A 25,383-nucleotide genomic window follows, 5' to 3' on the forward strand; every position below is an offset into this window, starting at 1 on the left:
ATATGCAGATGAAGTTCTGTCAATTTTTTTGTGTGTGTGCTTTTTCCCCACCAGATAGAATTTCAATTTTTGCATAAGAAAGGACTGGATTAAAGGGGGCTTAGGGGTGACCTTATCATGCTCTACAACTGCCTGACAAGAGGCTGTTGCAAGGTATAGGCTGGTCTCTTCTCCAAAGTAACAAGTGGTGGGAGAGGAGGAAGCGGCCTCAAGTTGTGTCAGGGAAGACTTATACTGGATGTTAAGAAAATCTTTTTCATTGAAAGCATTGTTGTGCATTGAGCCAGGCTGCCCAGGGAGGTGGTGGAGTCACCAAATCTGGATGTATTCAGTGGAGATGTGGCGCCTGGGGAATTGGTTTAGTGGTGAACTTGGCAGTGCTGGGTTAACAGTTGGACTCGATGATCTTAGTGATATTTTCCAACCCAAACCATTCTATAATTCTGAGTAACTTAGACTGCTAGGTCAGAATAGATGTCAACAATGGCAGTTACTGGACATCTGGTCCTGGGCAACTTTGTTTTCATACTTAGTAATGACATAGTTACTGGAAAGACTCATCCCAGTGCTCTTCCCTTCCAGATCCTGTGCAGTGTTTATGGGGCCTGTATTGCTGTCAATTTATGGCACCTGCTGCCCTTACTGCCTATCACTGAATGTCACCTTCTGCTGCCTATCACTTTGGCTGAGAGACTGGGGAAACCCTGGCCCATCCTTTGGCCTTGCGTCAAGCTCAAGTTTCAAGAATTTTAAGAGGTTGGGAGGAAAAACATTACTTAAAGTTTTGGTTTTCTTCCTAATTTCTTAAATAACCAGAGCCTTACCACTAACCTTACCAAGATACATTTTGTTTGTTAGATAGCTTGGGTGGAAATAGAGAACCACAGTCAGTGCTTCTTCAAAGTGTTGTTTGTTTGTTTTTCGCATGCTTTCTTCCTTCTGTGGCAGTGCTTGTCTGCTGTTGACAAGACTTCAGGACACTGGGTACAGCTGATTTTGTGTGGCTGAATGTGGTAGATACTTACTTGTTACATGACAATTTGTCGTTTTCAGGTGGGACCAAAGTTTGGCTTGTCCTAAGCTTGTCTTTCCATTTCCAGTACTCACTTCAGATTTTGTTTTGATGGATTTATAGCCGTTTTCTACCGTTTCTGAGAATTAGGACCTGACTGTTTTACAACCAGCTCTACAATAAATCTACTAAAGTAGTTGTTAATAGTGACAAACCCCTGGAGTTTAGCAGTGTCTTTTAGAACAAAAGTAAGTTCCACAAAGAGAAGTTTTGATTGTAGTGTTTTGGTTCTTTTTTTTTTTTTTCTTGCATACTGCTTTCTTTTTTTGGCTTTGGGGCATCCTTTTATTTTTGTAGTGGGGGAGTGGAGGAGGTGGGGAATATATTCCTCTTTGAAGTCCTGGCTCCAAACTCTTAAAAAGATCAGTGTCAGGCTTTGTTCTCTATACCCTTTGTCTTTACAATATATCTTATTTTGTTGGGTTTTGTATTTCCTCATGAAATATCATCTGACCTTTATTTTGTGAGCTACAGTCTTGGGCAGAATTGATAGATCAAGAAATTTTATTTTGCTGAAACAATGTAAATAAAAAGGTTTATTATGTTCATATACCAACATAAGTAAGAATGCATCATTGCAGAATGGTCAGTTCTAGCAAAAAAGCAAAAATTGAAGCATAGGTATTTCCAACAAAAGTAAAAGTGCATAACTGTCTGCGGGCAGTCTGTATTCTGTTTCTGCTCCTAACAATACATGTATTAAAATTGAGCAGATTTCTTTAGAAAGCTCCGTCTTGAGACTAAATAATGATTTCCCATAACTATACAACATGATTTCCTTCAAAATGAATTCTTTGGCTGGCTGCCAAAGCCAGCATGTAAGTGTTAAAATGCAAAAGACTAAATCCCTCTGAGGAGAGTGCATGACTGAGGATGGCAAATGTTTTTGGTCAATCTGTCTCTCCATCACATTCAGGAAGATTGGCAGCAGCAGCACAGGGACCAGAGGTGGTAAATGTAAGGAGTAGCTGCTCTCCCTGGGAAGAGCATTAGGGCTCTGTGCTGGATGAGGTGTGAAGTTAGTGGTTTTTGTCTGTGCTGGAAGCACTGAAACCACTTTCATCTAGGTGGGGGTTCAGTCTTTTTTGCCTTACACTTTCTTGTATTTGTATGCAATATGTGCGTTTGAACAATGAAGCATAAACAATTCCAAACCCTTGTTCAGAAAAATAAGAAATAAGTAGGCATTGCAGCAGATGTTCCCGTCTCTTCCCTGAGGGTGCAGACAGTCAGAACCCAAATTCCCTTTAATTATCCCAGTAATAGACATATGCACATACATAAGAATGCAGCAATATGTACTTCTAGCTGGGGAGCTCTGGCAGGGCAGAGAAAACAGGAATGCAGGCTGGATTTTAGATCTTGAAGGTTAGAGTGCATTGTTCAAGCAGGTGAGGGAGCTGGGGCAGGGCAACTGCTGTGACTGTGTGTGCCCTGCCTGGAGAGCAGTAGACAGGTGGCCAGGGCAGCCACTTTGTGCCTTCTGAGAGAATCAATGAAAGATGTGAGTAGCTGGGTAAAAAGAAGCAAGTTTACCATAGGTTTGAGAAAGAAGTTCAAGTTTTCACGCATTCAAAGTCAAGAAACATATACTGTAGCAAGTATGTTCATTTTCTCTTTTCCCCATTAATAATAAATTACTTACGCCCCTGCCTCATTACCTCCAAAATTGTTCTGAAGCTGTAATAGCTGTTCATAAAATGAATGCGCAGTAAACAGGTGGTGAACTTTCTGGAGAATATCAAGAGGTTTATGGTCTTGGGATTTATTTTATTACAAATGATTTAAAATGGAGAGGAGCACGAGAAGCTAGCAGAGCTTCTAGATAAGGCTAGATATAGATATTTATTTCTTGGCTTCTGCAGTTCTCTTTGAATGGAAAAGTAAGCTTCAGGACTGTATTAAGTTTTATTGCTTAGTGGAAGGAAGGCAGCTGGTTTGTTTATGGGATCTAGAGACCTCCAGAATACTGCAACTTGAAAGGGGCCTGTAGTTTTGAGGTTGCTTTGTCTTTTGGTTGGTTCTCTTTTTATTTCATGTTTTCTTCCCCCCTCCCTATAAGCAAAGATGAGCTCTGAACTGCAGATGGAGATCTGACATGTTTTCATGTTTCCAAAGGAGAACCAAATGTAGTGTGGTTAGACTTAAAAGAGGAATCTTTTAGTTTGTGGTTGCTGATTTAATCATTTTGGGCAACTTTGTAACTTCATCTTTTCCTTTATAGAGGACTGGATTGCATTAAATAACCCTGCTTAGACAATTTTTTTTTTTCTTGGAGGGAAGCAGTAATGTTCTGTTTTCTTATATCTTCCTGAGCATCTTTTTTTGGAAACTGTAGAGTTCCTACTGTCTAATCACTAATTACCAGAATGCCTATATTTTTCAATATATTATTCAGATTAAAACATATCAATCATTTCTATAGGAAATATTTTGAATTTTCAATTCTATTAAAAATAAGGGCTTGACTAAACATATAAACATATATTCTTTCATGTCCCAGTTATGATGTGCGTCCACATACTTTTAATTCTGTACACAGCCCTGGTATAAATAAGTTCTGTATAGCAAATTAAATGTCTTTTTCATTAAAATGCGATACTGAATACTGTAACAGATCCATCTGTCCTAATCCTTTCATTTTACAGAAAAGCATCAAATGGTGTTGGACGATGCTGTCTTTTTGTTGTTGAACTACTGCTCTTCTCCTCATGTGTTGTGTTCAGCCTGCTTCTGGTGTACTCCGTTAGATTGTTAGAGCCTTCTGGTAGCACAGACCATTAGATTTATTTACATCTGTGGCCCTCCTTAGGCTTGACATTTAAATATTTGTACCTCATCTATGAAAAAGTGGACATGCCAACTACATTCTAGTAACAGGTGGACCAGGAATTTTGCTGGAGCATTGAGCTGGGATTGTCTTTTCAATTTGTATTTTTTCTTCCAGAAAACATTTGTCTCTTTCTGTGAGGTTTAAATGTTAGGGAGTTGCTTACTCCTTGTTTATTTAATTGACTAAGGTTGTCAATGCAGTCGTTTTTCCTTTCTGTGTATGAAAAATTACAGAAAAAGCACTTTCCTGGTACCTTCTAATTCATCCTGGTGGTGTACCTAAGTGCCTAATACTTAATGTTGTGTTAGTTGGGCATTTTCTTTCTCCTTCTACTTAACTTCAGCTCTGTAACCAAAAATGAATGCTGGTCCTACCTTTAAGCTCTACTGTTGTAGGATGCATTAATAATTATTTTGTCTGCTCCTGCAATGCATGCTAAAGGAGGACAGCAATAGGAGGATGTAGGAAGGATTAATGGATACCCAGACTGCTGACCCAGGGCTGTAATTGTGTTTGCTTTGCATCCCACAGCACCTCTGGATGTACAGCCTAGGGAAGGGGCACTCTACAGAATCTCCCTGTGGGATTTTCTCCAGACCTGTGGAATAAGGCCCCACAGGAAGGGCAAGGCAGTCACCTTGGGGATACAATTCTGCAATAAGCAGTCAGGGTCATAAAGATGAGAAGGTGTATGGTCCTGGAAGCAGGTCTACCAACATAACACTCCATGTAGAAAGCATGTGTGGAATGAAAGGAAAAGCAGCCTGTAATGGGCAGGCCTTCCTGCTTTGCAGTGAGCTGCTGTCCTCCAAGTGCTTGGCTTCTACCATGGGCCTTATGGAAGAAGAGCAGGGCTGATGTTTGTGCTTAGATTTTGTAATATAGTTGAGCATATTGTTTTTGCTGGAGTACTGTAACACATAGAATGAATCTTTTCTGTAAGAGAAATCAAAAAATATTAGCTGTGTTAATTATAGTTGTTTGATGAGGTTTTTTATTTTATGATTCTTTTATCACATTTTTTATTTTCTTTCTCAAAAGAAATGGCACTTTTAATGATTTAATGGATAATGCATCCAACAGAAATAAACTAATTGGGAAAAGTCTGCTCTGGCCTGTTTTGCAACAGAGCTAAGCTAAGGTTAGAATAGGAATTTGCATCGAAGTAAAAATAAAGCATGACTTCACAAGTATATAAAGAATAAGTTCCATTTGTATGGGTTTAAACATTTTGTACCAGAAATAGAACGACCACAGTTGTGGTGGAACTTCATGGTACTGCAGCCTGAGGAGTGCACAAAGTAGTTTGTTCAGGTGCAGCAATGGGTTTCTTTGCATTGCAATGACAATCAGACAAGCCCTGATGCCTAATCTGAAGTTTGTTTGCAGCTGTGTTTTCAGAAGGTCACCTGAGGGGAAAAAAATAACCTGTATATGATATTGTCAGTTACATGTTTGTAACTATAACTGCTTTCTACCCAGTATTTACTTTCTTTTTTAGACTTATTGATCGAAATTATTTAAAAAATTGGAGTCATTGCATGCAAATGCTAAGAAACACATGCCTTGTGCAAATTCTAAAAAAGGACTTTTATTTTTGACAAACTAGGCCTCAGCTCCCTTCTGGTAAGTGGGAGTGTGAATTGTGATTGATTTCAGAAGTAATACAGCTGTTCTTTTGCTGAACTTTCTTGGTGGAGTCCTCTTTTTAGTTGGAACCTGTGGAATAGTGTTGGCATGTATTTCCTTTCTTCACTTGAGCGGTGGCACCTTTTTTCCTTTCATCTGCAGTGAGCCAATGACTTACCAGCAAGGGTGTGTTTAATACATCTCTGTGAGGAGAGAATACAGTATCAAAGAGGTAGGAAAACTAGTCATTGGAAGCATAAGAAAAAAGTATAGGCAAAAGTGAATTGTAAAATATTCTGCAACAGTCTCTGTCTACGCCATCTTTCTTGCCTGTTTTCCCAACACGGAGCAATGCTTGTTAACCTGAAGTAGTTCTGGTTGAATTTATTATTCACAGATATATTTATAATATAACATTATTTTAAGATGAGAACTTAACAGTCACACTGAATTGATACCAGTGGTGCACAGAAATTGCTGAAGAAAATCTTGTTTTTCTCAGTTCTAGTTTTACCGTTGAGACCGTGCAGTCCTGAAGCGCCACAGCAGAGCGTTTACAAGTTCTCGTAGCTGTGTCCTTCTAGCACCAATGTTGTAAAGAAAGCCCTAGGCAGGACATGCTGAATGAATGAACAGGTGGATTTCCTCTTGCCAGCCCTGACACCTTGCTTAATAGATTCCCCTGGGGTTAATGGGACTGTCACCAGGGCAGCGGGGGTGATGCAATGGAGTCAGCGTGGCACATCCCTGGGGAGACTTCTGACATGTCTCGCTGCCTTTGAAGAGGATAGTGGTGTAACTTGAGTATCACAGGAGGAGATCTAAGGCTAAAATTATTACGCAGCTTCAGGAAGATGGAGTTATTGTATCATCATTAGATTAGATACATTTAATTCTAAACTAGCTTTAGCATGTCGAAATACTTTTAATTTTCTTCTGATAAGATTAGTGAGTTTGTTGTACTGATGCCACCCAGAGACTTCTGTTAATATTGCAAATCTGCTAGTTTTCAACTACGGTGTTATTTTGTGTTGTTATTGTGGTGGTATTATTGTTGTGGTATTATTGTTGTGGTATTATTGCTATTGTTATTTTGCTAACAGAGTTTCTTCAAGAAGGTGCTGCTGTGCATATGTTGAAGTTGTGCTCACTATTTTCAAAAAGGACACCCTGACACGAGGTGTCACATACATACACTACAAACACTGCTGAAACTTTTTAATATCTATGTTAATTTTTAAATGAAATCAGGAGGTCCTTATTGTCTTTGGACTTTGTTATTTGCAAAGTTGTATTATTATTATTATAGATCACTTCTGAATTTGGTTCTAAACATACCACTCCATTCCTTGTAAGTAATTTCTCAATTTATTTTACTGTTTACTGTAGCTCTACTTTGAAGTACTGAAGAATGAAACTTAGGTTAGAGGGAACTTTACAATTTCATTTGCAAAGAACTGTAGAGCTCAGCCCTTGGGAGGTCCTTGGAACAATGTGAACCAAACAAGTCATGGCCTGTTGGGCAGATACTAAATTTAAAGTAAAACAGAGACAGATTTCTGGTCTTTCATTTTTTATAATATGAGTATCTAATGTCCTTCTGCCCACCTTTGATTGTTAACCTCCTTTGTCTTTAAACCTCTTTAAGAGAATTCCTTGACCTTTCCTCTGAGCTGGGTGGAATCCGGTGTGTTTACTTTGCTGTCGATTTATGGACCACGACAAACTTTGTTTTATATTAAATTGAAGCTATTAACCCTTCCTCCCAAACCCCAAATCCCCCAGGAAGACTCGTAACATCCGATTCCCAGCGTGTGAAAGAGAGCTGTAACATTCTCAGAAAGATTTTTTTTTTTTTCAACATCCATCTTTTAGTTCCATGAGAAAGTATTTTTCTTGGGAATATTTTTGAGTTATAAGGCCTTCAGATTTCAGTCCTATAACAGCAATGAAAAATTTTTTTGGTTGTTTTTGCTAAGGGTAAGTCTGTCTTGAATGTACCAAAAGGATGTTGGCAATCACCTGCTGTCATGGCTGTATGTGTACCATAGCAGTTTTCCCTGGACAGCTTTGAGTCCCGGACTGATGTCTGCAGATTGGCAAGCATGCCTTCTTATTTTTAAAGGAAAAAGAAATCCAGGCTGAAGGTGTGTTTCAATAAGTCTTCTCAGTATCAGGAGTAAGAGAGAAGTCAATAAAGGGCTTGGTGTTTTACTGTAATTCACGTGAAGGTAGGGCAGAGGAGAGGGAGGGGAATGTCAGGAAGGGGAGGGTGAGGATGGAAAAGCGTGGGGATGTTGCTGTTTGTCACCTGTGATCAGCAAGCAATGCTATTAGGTCATGTGTTGGCAGGGCAGCTTAATTGCCTTACACATTTATTCATGCTACTGTTGTAGTACACAAAATGTACTACTGTGTTATTGTGTAAAGCTTGTCATGTTGCATTTGCATGAAAACCATTAATAAATTTAAATTATTACTTCTTACTACTTTACCATTATGATTTTAATTGGAAGAAAAATAATTTATAGGCCTTTAGTAGCTAATTATGATTTTTTGACTCTAAGGAGATAATTCAAAGCAAAACTAAAAAGTCTTGTTTCACCTATGGATTTTTAGCTAGATTTCCCTGTTTTGGTGAAAAGAAACATAATTATTCTCTTGATTGGTTGCATAAGTTTTTATTTTTGCAGTGTACGTGGGGTTGGATTGCCTTTTTTAAAATTTTTGTTGGCACTGTTTTTGTTCATTTTCCCTTACAAAAGTGTCATGAAGTTGTAGCTTTATCTCATAAATACTTATTTCTGTGTGACACATGCTGCCACTGTGAGACACATGAGATACAGTTTCAGAGTGTTTTCTGAAAAAGAAGAGCTCTAGCAGCCATTTGCTCTTCCTGACCTTATTCCCTCAAGCAAGAGCACTGCTGAATGCAACAAAGACAGGATAAAATAATTTATATTTTGAAGGGGATTCAGATTTCAGAGAGATTTCTTAGCAAGTCCTCATTCTTTTTCTCTAGCCTGGGCTTGCCTTGCCCTGCCTGGCCCCTTGCTCCAAACCTGGAAGTGGTCTCAATCACCTGCTTGCTGTACCTTGAAAATTTATTGTGTCGTGCTGAGACAGCAGGACAAGTGGAAGAGAATTGAGTCTTTGAATTTCAGTCTTCCCGTAGCCTTCTGGCACTGCAGTACTTCTGTGTACTGAGCTTTCCCTGGCCTCTCATGCTGTGGGGAGCCACTCCTCTCCTCTTCTGTCAGAATACCAAGGGTCTCACTTGTCCTACCAATGTAGAGCTGGGGTAATTCCATTCTCAGCTGCTTACCTTGTCACTCTTTCAGAGACTGATGTTTCCACAGTGGGTCTGGCTGGTTTTTTTGTTTTGTTTTCTATTTTTTCCCCCTTCTTTTGCCAGTAACTGAAATTCTTTGTGATTTACCCCTAGATTTCCTCATCTTCATGTCCTACCTAATTTCTTAATGTTTTACAACTTTGCAATTGGTTGTTTCATATGAAATGAATGACTGAAAAATTAGAGCTGCAAAATCAAGTGCAAAAAGTTTAGGAAACACCTGTTTTATGCTTGCCTGTGTAGCCATATATATATATATATATATATATATATAAATTTTTAAATAAAAATAGATAAGTATGTATAAGGCTGTATATACAGGCCTGTAATATATTTGAGTGTTTTTCTTCCCTCAGAATCCTGCTGGGTTCTCTGCAAAGTATCTGCAGCAATGGCTGATGGCAGCTGTAATCACAGTTATCTAATATGTGGCCATATCCCCTTTCCACCCCAGTGTTTGAATCCTGGTTTGAGCATCCATCCAATGCAGATGGAAATCAACAGTGAATTTAGCTACAAGTACTGCAGAACATGTACAAACTGGCATTGCGAGCCTGAAATTGCCCAGATGCATACGGGCTGACATTAAAAATGCAGAAGTTACTTTTCTGACACCCAAGTGACTCTATTTCACAGTTCCATCTGTTTTTCCAAAGTATATGATGATGCAGCTTCTGCACACTGCATTTAATGGTTGTCTGCAATGGCTGAACACGTTTTGACACAGAATAACATTTTTCTCCTGGGCCCATTCCTTAGGAATGGATAGCTCACTTGTGCTAAAACTTTAAATTAGGAACAAATCATCCTGAAACAGACACCAGACATGGATTGTTTCAACTGAGACATTTGCAAAAGCAAAAATATGCTTGTGAGTGAAGAAGAAAGCTTAGAATGAGTGTTTTTACCTGAGCTGCAGCTAATGATACCATTGTCAAAAATTGCACTTCTGTAGCACCCTTAGGGTGTTGGGTTGGTTTTGACTCCATGTTCTAAATGGTCATGACCATGACCTTGATTTTGGTCTTTCAAGTGGCTGTTTCACACCTGTAATCTTCAATTAGGCCTGCAGCCCATTGAGTCGTACATACTCAGCCCTCTTCACCTTTCATGTAAGTTCCAGCCCACTGCTTTGTGACTACATCAAAAAAAAAAAACAAACAAAAAAGCTTCAGTCAATGTTCTGACAATTTCAGAATTCTAGAGAATGAGGGTTTTGTACAACTGGACTTTTTTAGTGAGCAATTTCTACCATTTCTATTTTTACAGAAATTTTCTATATTCTATATGTCTATTCTAAAAAAGTAAAAATTAAAGATAATTATGCTCTGTAGCCACAATATTGAGTTCATTTAGCCAAACTTTAGTGTCCAGTTAGTGATATGAATGAAAAAAGGATCTACTAGTAATGAAAATATTTAAAGATTTGATTTGCAACTATTTATGTGTGCTTAAGTTTGAAAGTAGAAGCATGTTTGTATTCTGAATACAAGTCATGCCCCTTGCTGATTTTCAGTAATTCACATGCTTGTCTGCCCTGCTTAATGTAGCACTAAATTGGTCTGAGAAAGGAAAGTGAAAAAAAAAGTTCAAAGAATGTCAAACATTTTTCCTTTTTCATCCGTCATTTCTCAATCTTTTTATTGTGAAAAATGATGAAAAGTCAAACCTGCTTGTTTTCCTCATTGCTTTTCACTTAATCAGATCCTTTTGTACAGAAAAGAAATAACTAAATAGCTATCTAAAAAAAACAACCCTCTAGTCCTCAGCTGTTTTTAATGCATGGAAATTTAATCTAACTTTACTTGAGTATGTCCCAGTGAATTGCAGTTGTACTGTGGTGTTTTCTGTTTTACCCAAGGAGGAAAAACAATTCAGAACAAAATACAGATAGTTGATTGAAATGTGTATCAGGTCCTATATATTTTACAGGCCTGTATTATAAATTGAATGGCATGCTGGTGAAAGTCCTCCTGTGTTTCCTTAGAGGACCATAAGGAGAAAACTTGCAGACCCACTCGAAATATCTGCAGATTTAATGGTGACTACCTGATGTACTACACCTATAACATTTATAGTAAAAGTTGTATTTCTTGATTTGTTTTTAGAAATTGCCCCTTGGCTACACGTGTTCAAAGCAGAAGATGCTGTGGACTTCTCACAGTTAACATTTGACCCAGGACAAAAAGAGCTTATTGCTGGAGCAAGGTGAGAAATCTATTTTCTTTTTTGGGTTGCACCAGACTGGATTTTGTTCTTTGTTGATAAACAATATTTAGCCAAATTCCAATATCAGTGTGCTCTCGTGTGACTCCCCTGCTTTCTAGACCCACTAAACTGAATGTTAGGTATGTTTATTTCTCTAATCCCTGACCAGAGTTACAAGATGGACTGCCTGCCTGGCATCAAGGTTTAGAATAGCTTACACTGTTCTAATTTTTAGGAGGACTGTCCTGGAGTACACAATCCTTGTGTGCATCCAGTAGAACAAGCAGGTGCCATATGGTAATGTGACAAAAGATGCCATTGCATGAGGCTTAGGATGATCCTGAATTTGGCTACATGATGTGGCTCGTTGTGTTGGGACGTTTCTAATAATTATTCACTATGATGCCAGGAGCGATCTGTTAAAGACTGCAGAATTAGAGGAAAAGTTGGTGATAGTCACTGTTTGCACAGTAGGAGAGCACTCTGCAAGCTGTGATCAACAGTGACACTGTCTTAGATGTCAACATTGAAGCAGTGGCAGTCCTTAAATACTATTTTTTTCCCTCCTAGTGTGTGAGGCATAGTAAAACATCTTGGTTGGCCAAAAAAATGTAACCATCTAAACTTTATTATTCACACCCACCTTCTGAATATATTTTGCTTTTGAATTAACAAAGTTCTAGTCACTTCACTTATCTGTTAGGTTTAGCATTGGAATATATTTCTGTTTCCCAGTTTGCTTCTTAGCTGAAAATGAGGTTCAAAATGCAGAGTCATAAAAGGCACTGCAAGAAAATTTTTTCCATGGACCAGTGGAAGTTGCTTATCTACAGGGGAAAGCTTTCTGAGTGTGGAAATAGGTGCATGTGTGTGTGTATATTCATGTATCTTTGGCCCACATGAAGTGGGGTCTTCTGTGCCTTCTTGACGTTGATTTTTCAATTCTGTAAGCTACCAAATGAAACGAGGTGTGAGGTTATCAACTGCTGCTACTCTGTAAGGACTGTCATCATACGTTGTCTGAGCCTCTCCCCAGGCCCCAGACCCATGGAAATGTGTGTTGGATTTGTTGGATTAGTGCACTCTGTACAGATATTCTAATAACTGTTCAAAAAAAAAAAAGAGAATACTTTTCTCTTCTTCCTCTCTTATTTTATTCTCTGTACTGTCTATCTGGACAATCTGAGTAAAAAATAAGCTCATATAAACCAGTGCTTTTGATGAAGCTTTTTAAATCACTATGGGATAAGCTTGGGATGATTTTGTTGAATAAGCAGTGACTACAAAAAAAAATCAGCTGTTAATTCTGCTTTTTGCTAAAGATACCATGCATCACAAGATGTATTTTTCCTAAAAGTTAATGATGCTTCAGAGCTTTATATCTCTTGTTTTGACTAAAATTAAAAGAAAAACCATTCAAGGTTATTAAAATTATAACAGCAATTTTGTTTCACACAGGTCAGTATAGATGGCTGTTACTTGTTCATAGAAGGCATTGATTTTCCCTTTCCTTATTCTGCATTTCCATTCTAAATTTTAACCTTTCTGGTGTTGCGTTTGGCCATGGAGATCTTCCTTTCGAATACCTAAGCTTGCCTGCAGTTTTCTCTACTTACATGTATTATTGATTTCAGTACATCCTTTTCACTACACACCTTTCTGTTCTTTAGGCATTGGGCCCCACGAGTCATTGTACATCATGGGATCCTAGATTCAGAGACTTGCAGCCACTTGTCAGGGTGCTGTAGTCCCCAACACAGCAAATGTTGATCACCCTGATAATCTTTCTGATTACACACCTTCTGCATGCAGTCTCCACTGCAGGTAGACCAAATCTATTTGTTGTGAATCACAGAATTCACAGAATCACTAGGTTGGAGGAGACCTTCAAGATCATAGAGTCCAACCCATGCCCTAACACCTTAACTAAACCATGGCACCCAAGTGCCACATTCAGTCTCTTATTAAACACATTTGGGGATGGTGACTGCATGACCTCCCCAGGCAGACAGTTGCAGTACTTTATCAACCTTTCTGTGAAAGCTTCTTCCTAATACCCAACATATATTTCCCTTGGTGCAGCTTGAGACTGTGTCCTCTCATTCTGTCAGTTTTTGCCTGGAGAAAGAGACAAACCCCCTCCTGTCAACAGCCACCTTTCAGGAAGCTGTAGAGAGTGATAAGGTCACATTTGAGTCTCCTTTCCTCCAGGCTAAACAACCTCAGCTCCCTCAGTCGTTGCTCACAGGCCTTATGCTCCAAGCCCCCCCAGCCTTGTGCTGCCTCCTCTGGACATGCTCAAGTGTCTCAATGTCCTTCCCAAACTGAGGGGCTGGAACTGGACACAGCACCCAAGGTGTGGCCTCAACAGTGCCCAGTACAGGGGAAGGATGATCTCCATGGTCCTGCTGGCCACGCTATTCCTGATACAGGCCAGGATGGCATTGGCCTTTTTGGCCACCAGGGCACTCTGCTGGCTCATGTTCAGCTGGCTGTTGACCAGTACCCCCAGGTCCCTTTCTGCCTGGGCACTGTCCAGCCACACCATCCCCAGCCTGTAATCAGATCTGCTCTGATCTTGATTGGTAATAAATGTAGTCAATTTCTTTAAGTTGTTTCTATTTACCCATGAAGGTAATCAGTGAGTGATGTCTCCCTGTCCTTAACTCACGCATCTTTGGTTTTATTTTCTTTTCCTACCCAGTTGAGGAGGGAGTGATAGAGCAGTTTTGATGAGAACCTGGTCTTCAACCAGGGTCAGCGCACTCCATCCATGCACCTTCAGGATTCTGCTTTAGTAATTTAGTGGTATTCTAAACTAGAGAATGATTTTTCACAGCTAGAAGCTGTGTTTTGGTTCATCTTATGTTTATAATTGACTTTTTCCACCTTAATGGATTTAATGATCCCAAATTTCTCTGCCTTAGAAATCAAACAAAATACTATTGTGGAAGTTTGATACTATTAGAAATTTTTAAATCCCTTTTCCATTATTGATATTCATGGCAGGTGACTCTCTTTCATTTATGAAGCTCTACAGCCTCTAAAGATATTTATGATTTGTCTTATTGAGAATGGTAGCAAAGATCCCAACTGGAATCCAGACTGCATTCCTGTTGGGAGCTGCCAATGTCATGCAGCTGCATGGAAAGACAGATATGATCCTATGATACCCCAAAAGGTGCCTCCCAGATTGATTGAGAACTTTTGATTTCTTTGCACAAGGTTCTTTGGAGACTTTAAATTGTGCTAGTGTGCAATATTCTGTTTATTTATGCTTGAACAAGGTTTAATGAAATTAGTTATGAATGTAAGGAAGGACTGCTAAAAGGCAGATGAGAAGAGGGTTGGAAATGTGGTGCAGGGTAACAAGGCCTGAGCATGTGCACAGCGTGTGCACAGCACCTGCCCATAAATCCATCAGCAGGTGCATCTAGAAAAGGACGTAGCAGTATAAATGGAACAGCAGTGTTGATAGAAAACCAGATAGTTTAAGTTGGCCATGAGTAATTTAGTCAAGATGCAATGAGTTTTGTCACATTTTGTTGAGGCAAACAAAATTAGAACAGAAATAATTTTGATATAGAGGTCTTCAGAAATATGGAAGGGACTTTATTCTATAGTATTCACCATAGCAGGCAATAATTAGGAAGTTCATCCTATATTGCTGAGATTAGTCTTGCTTGTCCAGTTTGGGAAATAAAGGTGGTCTTCTGATGTCTGTGGGCATTCTGTTGCTGGGCAAAAATAGATGGCTTACAATTGTATCTATCTGCCTTTCCCCGCCCTCAGCTTCCTTAGGTTGTCTTCCACTCCTTGTGTAAAGGTTATAACTGGTTGATAATTTTTTTTTGTTCTGCAAAACATCCAGTTCTCCTATAGATATTGAGTTGATTAAGCTGGAGTTTTGTTGCCTTGTTTCAGTTTCCTTACACCATCAGCAGCAATCAGTGAATGGTACCACTCCAACGCTAGTATGTGCCTTCACATTAATCATGCAACCCATGCTCCCAGGAAACTGTATCTTTAAAATGTGCCCCAGGCATTGTTCTTAATATTGTATGTGACCTGGCAGATAAAAATAAATGAGTTCTATTGCAATCTGAAACCTTCTTGGGAGTTCATTTGTTTTCTTAGAAAAAAGCTAACCCATATGGCAGGGCAGAATTTACTTTTATAATTAAATGGCACCAGCAAAGGATTACTCTCAGGGCATTAGTTCCTCAGTAAGCTCAAGGAAATGAGAAACTACTTGTTTATCTTATTCTGATAAATTCCAATAAAATATTTAGATGAAGTATTTCTCTGTGTATTACTTGGTAGACTGATTTAGCATGTAATAAAATATTATAGTGATTTCTGTATTTTGAAATACCAGTAGGCCTTAAGATTCATGGATTTCTCCAAGAACACCCTTGTCATCTTTGCTGTGTGAAAGTGCTTTGCCATATGTTTCTTTGGGAAGGTCAGTTGAAGGGGGAGAAGACCAGATTAGGGGAAGGATAAGACAGTCTGTGAATTGCCCAGACAAATTGTGCATTGCATTTTTTTCCTCCTCATCTCCTGGCAACGTACATAACACATAGCAGCTCTAGCTTTGATAAACCAAAAATTGCTAGAAGTGTTTAATCCATTTTGGCTAAACGAGAGTCGACAAAAAGTATGTCTGAAATCCAGTAGTTTAGGGCAATTTTTAAATTTTTCTTCTTTTTTCTTCTTTTTATTTTGTTTTCTCAGTGGTTTTATTCAAACCATATGAGAAGAATTATGTCTATTTTTTAAGAGAAATGAAGTTATCCTCTTTTCTCAAGCCTCCTATGCTTGAAATTTTGAACTGGTAGCAGCCTGGATTGAGTTCATTCCTAAAATGTCGATTTTTTTTTTTTTTAATTCAAGTTGGGCTATACTTTTAAATGATATAGTTAATATCAGAAACAGGTCTCAAAGCTATCCAACTTTCTTTTTAATTGGCTAATACATACTTAGATATACCTTACCTTTTTTTTTTTTTTTTTTTTTACACAGAGTATCCTAATAGTGGTGGCTTTCTCCTGTATGTTCTTCTTAAAGTTAATTAAACTTGGTTTTTAGGATTATGTCTTGCTTTGAGGTGGCTTATTGCCTCAGTCACTCCTTATCTCACTGATGAAGGACTGCAACAGTATGGCTTCTCCCTTAATTAGATGTGTGTTTGGGAACATTAATTTGAACCATTACCACTACTTGCCATAATAACAGAAAGCCAAATTAAAGGATTCATTAACAGTGGCTTAAGGATCTCTAATAAAGGAATAAATAACTACACAGGTTTGCTTTTTACTGTTGTCTGCTCCCAGCTGGAGAATCTGAGAGCTTCTTGTTAATAAGGTGCTCTGAAGGCTACAGATACAGGGAGAATATACAGGCAGAGGGAACTGGTGCTCTATTCTTTCAACATCCTTCTGGGTATCACTGCTCATTTAACACTTGGCTCAGGGTAATCAATGTCTGTCCTTCCACTGACTGAACTGGGTTAATCTAACCCAATCTAATCTAAAGTATGGTTTAATGCTAAATCTGTGACAAATTATCATCTAACTGCTGCAAAAAGAGGGAGGTCTTTTCCCCCCTACTGCTTGTCTTTCCTACCTTGCTAACAGGTTCCTGAAAATCTTTTAAAGCTTCATACATCTCCTGCTCATGCCTGGTTCCACTCTGCAGTTTTCTCCTTCTTTGCACCGATGCTGGTAATAGTCTGGTTGCAGTGACACTAGGCAATTCACTAACTCCACAAAAGTCCTTCCTGTTCTTGTTCTGATTTAATGTCTTGGCATTTTAATTAGAATAGCTGACGTGGTGCATCATCACAGGAGCCCTGGAGTTGACTCAGAGTAAGAACAAAAGAGAAATGACCCCTTTAATAGGGGTAAATGGAACTTTTTTAATTGTAATTTCAGTTTATTAAAAAAAAAAGAAAAAGAAAATATCCAAACTTTGGATACTTTAGACTTTTCCACTCCCACTGACCCTTCTTGCACCCCACCTCCAACAACTCCAGCAAACTTTATGTGCCCAAGTTGATTACAGTAATAGGAGACCACAAAAAGTGAAAACTGTCTAAAATTTCTGGTTTTAAGCCCATTTCCATTGTTGGGGGTCATTTGGAATAGCGTTTAAATATAATTTCAAATTAATCTTGAAAAGAAACAGAAGATTAAAATATTGAACAATGAAATGGTAACAAGACCGCATGGAATTTGCATGGCCCTTGATGTGAGTGAATACTGTACATTATATGTAATTTCTGCCAAAATATAAAAATGGGGGCATGTACTTTGACATATGTGTTGCAGCAATAAAAAAAGTATTAAAGATTTGGCTAGCCACAGTTATGAAATACAGGATTAATATTTTGGTTGAGCTGGAATTTCAGGATAAAGTTGTATCCAACAACAGCTGACTAAATAAATAGCTCAATAACTTTACAAACTCACCTGGACTAAAACATAATACTCAGAAACATCCTTGACCTGCATGCATTGGAGGCAGACAGGTGTCAAATGTTGCGAGGCCATTGCCAGCTGGGGGGAACTTGAGTGCTGTGTGAGAGAAGTCAAGGCCAACAGAGAAAGATGTTAATGGAAGTTTGAGATGACAAGGCATGACTTCAGGAGGAGGGTGACCTCCAGAGGTGCAGAGGCACCTGGTACTTTTCTGCTTTTTCTGGAGAAGCCCATGGCAAGAAATATGTGGAAGTGACATCTGGCTGTTGTTGAACATCTGTGCAGGAGTGCTGTGTTCTAGGATCTTCAGCATAGCTGGGGCTGTATGAGGAACCACAGGGATTCAAAGCACGATTTACTAATCCAGAGGAGAAAGTATCAGAGAAGAAAATCAGGTTTCACAGGATCTGAGTGGATTAATTAAATTTTTATTGGGATTCTATCATAATTGAATCCTATAGTGACTTTCTTATTCATTTTGACATGTTTATTGTTTCACTGGTCAGCTTATTATTGTGTGAGTCTGCCTTTTGCCACTTTGAATATTAATAAAATATGGCTCATCTTCATTCCTCAAAAAAACCTGTAATTTTAAACATTATTTTAAAAGAGCAATAAGAACAACAAAAATCACTTCTCCATAATTTTTAGGATGGATCAACAAGACCTACTAGTCAGAAAATATTTATCTCTGCGCATATGCTGTTGTCACATCTTTAGCATTTATCAGTAAGCCTCTCATTTCATTATTCTCATTTGCCGTGGCTTCCATTTCATGCAAAATGAAGATAATTATAACTTTTGGCCATTCTGCTTTTTGTTATTGTAGTTTGACCATTTTCATAAATGATTCAACTAGAACACTAGAACACTTGTACTAGGTTTCTTTTATTTCCAGTATACCATCCTTGGCTTTTTTAGATATTTTTCCTATAGACTTATAATTTAGCCAACTATATTTTGTACATTATAGTTTTATTTTTATTGATTATCTCCTTTTGTCCTTAACAGGTGTTTTTTTTAATTTTCTTTCCACTTGCTGACTTTACTACACTGCAAATCTAGAATTACCTTTCACCCAGAACTTTACCATCTCAATTGTGGAATTGTGAAATTTTGCTTAATAGTTGACTCCTGTGGAGTTTATACTTTGCATTTTCAGTCTTACTATTTTTTTCCTCCCAGTGAATTGAATAAAATTTTCTTCTTTCATGTGAGTTAGTTTATTGAAAGAAGTGAACAGGAAGTAATCTTTTGTTAGTTTATTTCCAGGAGATTTGGCAGCATGTCTGGTCATACCTCGAGTGTTTGAGTTTGCTGAAACCCCGATTTCTTGTTTCAGGCTTTCAATTGCAAATGCATGTGGGGGCTTAGGATGGGTTATGGGGATTTTCTGTGATATTATTATATTTTGCCATCTTTTTTTTAAAAGGCCTAATCCCTGAATCCATGTCTCCCTCAACTGTGTGTGCCATCTTAATGTTCTTCTAATTCATGTCTGTTTTTAGTGCAAAAATATTTATTGTTGTCCCATTCATCTTCTGTAGCTTGCAATTTCACAAAAAAAAAGGTAAAATGCCGGATTTAACAACCATTACTAACATGATATACTTTTGAATCTTTATGATTTTTTAATTGTTTTTTTACTTGGATTGTTCAGGAATATACAGAAGATTAGTTTTATACTTTTAGCTGTAGTCATACTGAACATATTCACTGCAATAGATTGAAATATATTGTTGTGAAGGAGGTGACTGGAGCATGCTTTTTGTGTGCTTTCATTCAGCTCCCACTGATACCAGTGGAAGTGTTTACCCTTGGGTTTGAGCAAGCTCTTGACTAATGGGTTTTAATTATAACAGCTGAGTTAGAAGAGTTGTTCAGTGCTGTGAATATAAAGCAAAATGCTTACTGCCTGCTGGATCTCCGAAGGAGTAAAGGATGTTGCTTTATCTCAGTGTTAGTTGTGTTTTCTTCTCATTAAATGTCCTTCTGTTTGCAGATTTATGTAACATATTTGCTTTCCTCATTCATTAAGCACCAAATGGAAACAAATTTGCCAATTATCACGAGTGTCAAATCAGTTTAGTTCCAGCGTGCAAAATTTGTCTTGCTTGTTGCCACCATATTTGGAAAAGAAGCAGGGTTGTGTGCTAAGAGGTAGTATCTGTGCTTCAGAAATGTAATTTCATTTTTCTTTCTCATTCATTGTTGCCTTCAAAGCATAAGTGCACTGGAATAAAGCTGAACCGAGGTTGAAAGATGGCAGTTCAGGGCATAATCTCAATAACAATTTGAAAAAATGTTTTTACCTGTGTCATGAGGAGAATAATGGCTCAGCACGTGTCATGAAAATTGGCAATGACTTTTTCTTTGGACTGCCAGATTTATTAATACTACATTTCCTATGTGTTTTTTTTACTGTCATGCTCATTTCTTTAATTTTATTTTAGATATTTTCTCATATGTGTGCTTTCTGAATGAGTTCTCACATGCCAGTGATGCATGCTTTAAAATATTAAACTATTGGATTTGGAAAGCTGAATGAAATCCTGCAAGTTTTACTGAAGTGGGCGCATCTAGGTAGGAATAGCTCTGATTGCTCTCGGAGTGCTAGTTTGACACTTAGCCCAGGATTATTTATGTAGTCACAGTCAATCTGTGCTGTCCATTTGCCCAGTTTATGTTGCTAAGGTGTTTTTACTGTCTCTTGCACATTGCTTTTCTTGTTCAATTTTCCTTCTGCTGGCTTTATAAAGCTAAAAATATTTTAATTGGTTATTGACAGCCACAGGAAATTGAAAAATGTACACTTATTAGCTCTGCCTCTTGATCATTCACATGAATGTAGACATTTTAGTCTCCCTAACACTTATAGGGTCAATTTTTCTAATTTCACACTGAATATATTAATGTGTAGAAGTGTTGTGCTCTACTGAATAGGATAAAAATCTCATTTTCTAGGAAAAAAAAGGCAAGAAAAAGGTTGAGTGTCTGTTTTTCTTCAGGCCGGCACTGTGTTTGTGAATTTATTTGTTTAGAATTTTTAAGTTTGGCACAATAGCTTATGTTTTAACAGGCTGAAATGATGTCAGAATAGAAGATGTTAAAAAGACATTATTAATTTGATAATCTGTCCTAAAAAGGCCTCATCAGGCATAAATTTTCAGTAGATATCTGAAGATGAAGTACACATAGAAATTGAAATCTGTATGATGTATGGTCCCGAAAACGAAACATGTGAGACCAGACTGCTCACATATTCTGCAACAGAGACTGCATTTATTTGTAGAGTGAGATGGGGCATTTATGTGCCATTCCTGTGAGTCTGATACTACTGAGTTAAGAGAGCAATTCATACCTGCTGAGGATTCAGTTCATTTTCATTGGAAGGAAAAAAAGTTTTGCACCAGCAGTGAAGTTGGTTTCTTTGACATTGGAGTGAAAGTAGTACAGTGATGGGTGATGGAAGTTTAAATGCACCAAGGTGAGGAGCAGACCAAGTATTTATGCTCCCTGCTGAATACTTCTGGGTAGGACAATCTGTGAAAGTGAAGGTATTTTTTGTCATTACAGAGGAAGTGTAGAAGTGTTAGGAGCACTATAATGCATTAGTTCCTGCTGTTTTGGTGAAAGCCTTTCAAGTCCACTTGCATGTAACTTGTTGGTGAAGCTTTGTGTGTGTACATTGTTCTGCAAAGCACTGTTTTCTTTGCTTATCCACTTCTGGTCTCTTCATGATGCAAACCCAAGCATTATAGCTATTTCTTTGTGCTGATTTAACTGTATAATAAAAAATATTCTCTTTATTTTACTTTCACATGGATTCTTGCTCTTAATACCCCACCTCCTGCATTTTGAGTAATTCTCTTTAGCAATACTCCTAGGAAAGACTAGTGACATGGCTCCTGTACAGCCACAATTTAAGTAGACCGTACATGTACCAGAGTTAATAAATAAATACTCATAGTTGTTTCTGAGAGTCCATAAATAAAGATAGCCATGATGCTCATGGTGGTTGTCTTTCTGAGTTAGATGTATTTTGGTTTTGCTCTTCTCCCCTACCCTGCTGTCTCATTAAAAAAAAAAAAAAAAAGAAATGTAAACTACAGGTTCTGACCATCTGTGCCTATTAACAATACCTCATACCTCTTGGGAAAGAATTAGCATTATTATCTCAAAAAATCTGGCCTGATTCTAATTTTGATTACACACCTATAAGCTACATGGATTTAATATTGCAGATAATTAATGAATATTGCAAATATTTAAAGGTAAAATTCACTCATCTCTTTGTCATATGGGGTTTTTTTTACTCTAAGCGAATTTTTAAATTTCTTATCAATTGCTGTTACAAATTTGTTATGAATAAATTAGGATGGAAGTAATTTATATTATTTAAAAATCCATTTTATTTTCATTATTTTCATCTCTGAAACATTATCACTTTGTAGTAGCGTTGGAAAATCAGAATTGTTTTAAATAAGGTAACAGGAAAAAGAGGACTATGGGGTATTACTTCTGTGAAGATGCAGTAGAAAAAAAATGAATAATGAGAAGAAGAAGAAGAGGTGTGATAAGAACTAAGAAAGAAAGAAAATAATGTCAGAGGAGGAATATTTCTTGCTTGTGGACCCCTCCCAAGGTCTGTAGGTGCAGTGATGCTGCTGTAGAGAAAAGGCAGAGTGAGAAATATTTTTGCAATAGATGCGCAGGCTTTTGAAATCTGTGCTTGGTTGGTCTGCATGTAGCTCCTGCTGTCTGTGGGAAAACATTCTTAGGCTGTGGAGAAGTGAGACCACACAGGGCAAGACTTTGTTCCAAATTGTGAAAACTCAGGGCCTTGTGCAGATTTGCCATCTTACTGGGATCCTGTGCTTCAAATTTTACATACATGTGGCTGAGCTAACTGCACGAGGTTCCCATCTTTGTGGGGAGGGATGGAGAGCTTTAATCTGCCTGTGTGTGTGTTCTGATGGAGCCATCCAGCACTGGTGACATGGATCTGCCAAACCTCTGGGTATTTCTTCCCATTGATTCTAAAGGAAGATTGGAGCAATGAATCAGATATACATGCATGCAGTATAAATATCTACTTCATTCATGTTCAGCCAGACCTTCAGACTGAAAATCTGTTTTAGAAATTAACTAAGTCCCTATCCCAAAGGGCTACATATTAAGACAGCCTCTGAAAGAATTTGAAGCCCTGAATACCTGTCACTTCTAATTTTTTTTCTGCCTTTATAGTAATTAATTATGTTTTCCATTTAAACAGTGGATACATTTGGATTTTTCACTGAAACATTAGTAACAATTCATTTTTATCTGCTATTTTTTTAACCCCAGAAACTACCTCTTCAGATTGAAGCTTGAGGATCTCTCTCTGATACAGGTATGTGTTATTTCTGTTTCCTTAATTCCTCTGCAAGATGAAGGTAAACAGATATTTTACAGCAGAGAATCAAGATATTCATAAGCTTCATAGCTACACATAAATATGCATCTGTTTTTGTCCTTTTTCGGGCCCCTTATTACATAAGTCATATTATCCCTTTTAATTCCAGATTAGCCTTTGTCCCAGGCCATACAGATCTGATGTTGCCTTACTTTGCTGTGATTTTGTTAGAGTGGATTTTCATACTATTCATTAATACAATTTGAAATTAACTACGTTTAGGTTCAGTACTGTCCCTATTAATTAATGAAGTAAAACTATACAGCTGAGTACATAAAAGTAAAATGCTTTCAGGTAAGGCTGTCCTTGTGATTTGTAAAACAACTTGAGTATGTTTTAATTAGGCTTTCAGATTTTATTTGCCTTCATAGAAACAAGATCTGATGTTAGCTTATATTTAATAAAAATTGCAATATTAATAAATATTCAGTTTTGTTGCTGGTGTTTAAAGCTGTGACACACGATGCACTTTTAATATACAGAATTTGGACTGTCTACTTTCATCTACTGTGCCATGTTCAATATCCTGACAAATAATTTAAGTGCTAAAGATTCTTGTTGAGAGACTGCACTAAGATGCTGCTAATTCATAGAGTTCACAGCTTTCCTTTGTTAGGACATATATCAGTAGGCTGAATTCACTAATGAGGGAGAAATCTGTAAATTACAGAGGTTTATAATTGTGCTGATTCAACCAGACCCCTTCTCACTCTAATCAGAAAAAAATTACAAACTGAGCACAGAAATCATACTGCTGATGTTATAGTAGGTTACTGGGTTTCAATCTTACGCCTTTAAACAGTTCTTTCAAGTTGGCTTTTGGTAAAGTTTCTTATTTTATCTTCAGTATTGTAGCACCACTTGTTTGCCTCACTATCTTCTAACATTCTTCAACAAATCTTTAGAAAATTTGTGTTTCTAAATCAAAAGTGTTTTTTTTTTATTTTTCCTTTCACCAGCATATCTTTGCTATCCCTACACCTAGTATTCAAGTTTTCCCCCTTATTTTCAAACCTACCGTTATTACTCCTTCATATTTTTCCTTCCCAGATCTTATCTTCCTTTTCTTTCCTTCTACTTCACTTCTAATTCTGTTAGAGTGTCTCAGGACAGCCATTATCCAAAAGATGTATTTCCTTGGATATGCCAGTTTTGGCAGCTCCAAATCAGCTGTGAGGTGACTGAACCCTTTCTTTTAATTTGTAGGGTGAATTATTTAGGATTTCCAAACTAGCTAAACAACACATTCAGGTCTTGTCTTGTAATCTGATATTATGTTTAAAATAGAGAGGAACAAAAGTGGGAAGCAATGCAAAAGCTGTATGAAATCCTAGCAGAACAGAATGATGGAATTTCAGGGGAAAAATAAAGCTTTTTGTGGTTTAACCCATTGGTACTTTATGTGCTAGTTAGCGTTTGTTTGGCAAGGGGCTGAGCACTTTGACATTTCATGTGCAAACAGAAGAAATTTTCTTTTAATATTTCTTTCTCTTCACACAGTTTTTGTCATAGTAATAATGTAAAAAAAACTCTCATTAAATTCTACTTATGTTGCTTGCTTTGATTCTTTTTTTCTTGGTGTTTTATTTTTCCTTTTGCATGAGCCAGCTTCTGTAAAAACATTGCAGATATTTCATGGCTAATAAGCCATGTTTTCACATCTGGAAAAAGGGCACACAGTAAAGTGCTAGCTATGAGAGGCTTTCAGCATAGCTCAATAACAACACAAAAAAGCTAGAAACAAGACAATCCATATACCTGTTGTTTAATTATCTTAGAAAATTGCACATTGTGTGTGGGAATCAGGAGAAAAATTACTGACTTTTTCTCTTGCATAGCAAATACCTCCAACATGGAAGCAAATTGGAACAATTTACATCCTACTTATCTACAGTTTTCAATTAGACCTTTATAACTTTATTTCCTTAGCATTGCCGCTTTGTTGTTTGGTTTTTCTTTTTTTTTTGATAGTAGCTGATTCATCAGCTGAATCTTTCTTCTCGTACTTTTCTCTCTGGAAAACAAAGGGAATGCCTCAAACTAAATTTTGACCATTGACACACATCAGTTATTTTTGTCCAGGTTCATTTCCTCATCTGTCATGCCTAACTGTCTGTTGGAATATATTAGTTTGTGCACACACTGCCACTGGGAAGACAATAGGTTTTATGTTACATGTAATAAACTGCAACAGTAATAATCTCATATTTATAACAAAAGTATATTTGAAAATATATTGTTTACAAATGTCTCTGCATTTTTCGAAAGATAAAGATTTAAAAAAAAAAAGTGTTCTTTTGGAGTATCATCAGACTTTGCAAGATTACCAGATACTGTTTTGGAAGAGGAAAG

General features: G+C 37.5%; 1 protein-coding gene across 1 annotated transcript in view; it reads left to right on the top strand.

The window, feature by feature from the left end:
- The window catches only part of SEMA5A (semaphorin 5A), a 314,579-nt gene that overhangs the window by 105,501 nt on the left and 183,695 nt on the right, over positions 1-25,383 (top strand). The window contains exons 5-6 of the mRNA XM_054636324.2: positions 10,995-11,094; positions 22,923-22,968. Of these exons, the coding sequence (XP_054492299.1) occupies positions 10,995-11,094; positions 22,923-22,968 (146 nt within the window). The remainder of the gene's footprint in view (positions 1-10,994; positions 11,095-22,922; positions 22,969-25,383) is intronic.

This window comes from Agelaius phoeniceus, chromosome 1, assembly GCF_051311805.1.
Source record: "Agelaius phoeniceus isolate bAgePho1 chromosome 1, bAgePho1.hap1, whole genome shotgun sequence".
Classification (NCBI taxonomy): Eukaryota; Metazoa; Chordata; class Aves; order Passeriformes; family Icteridae; genus Agelaius; species Agelaius phoeniceus.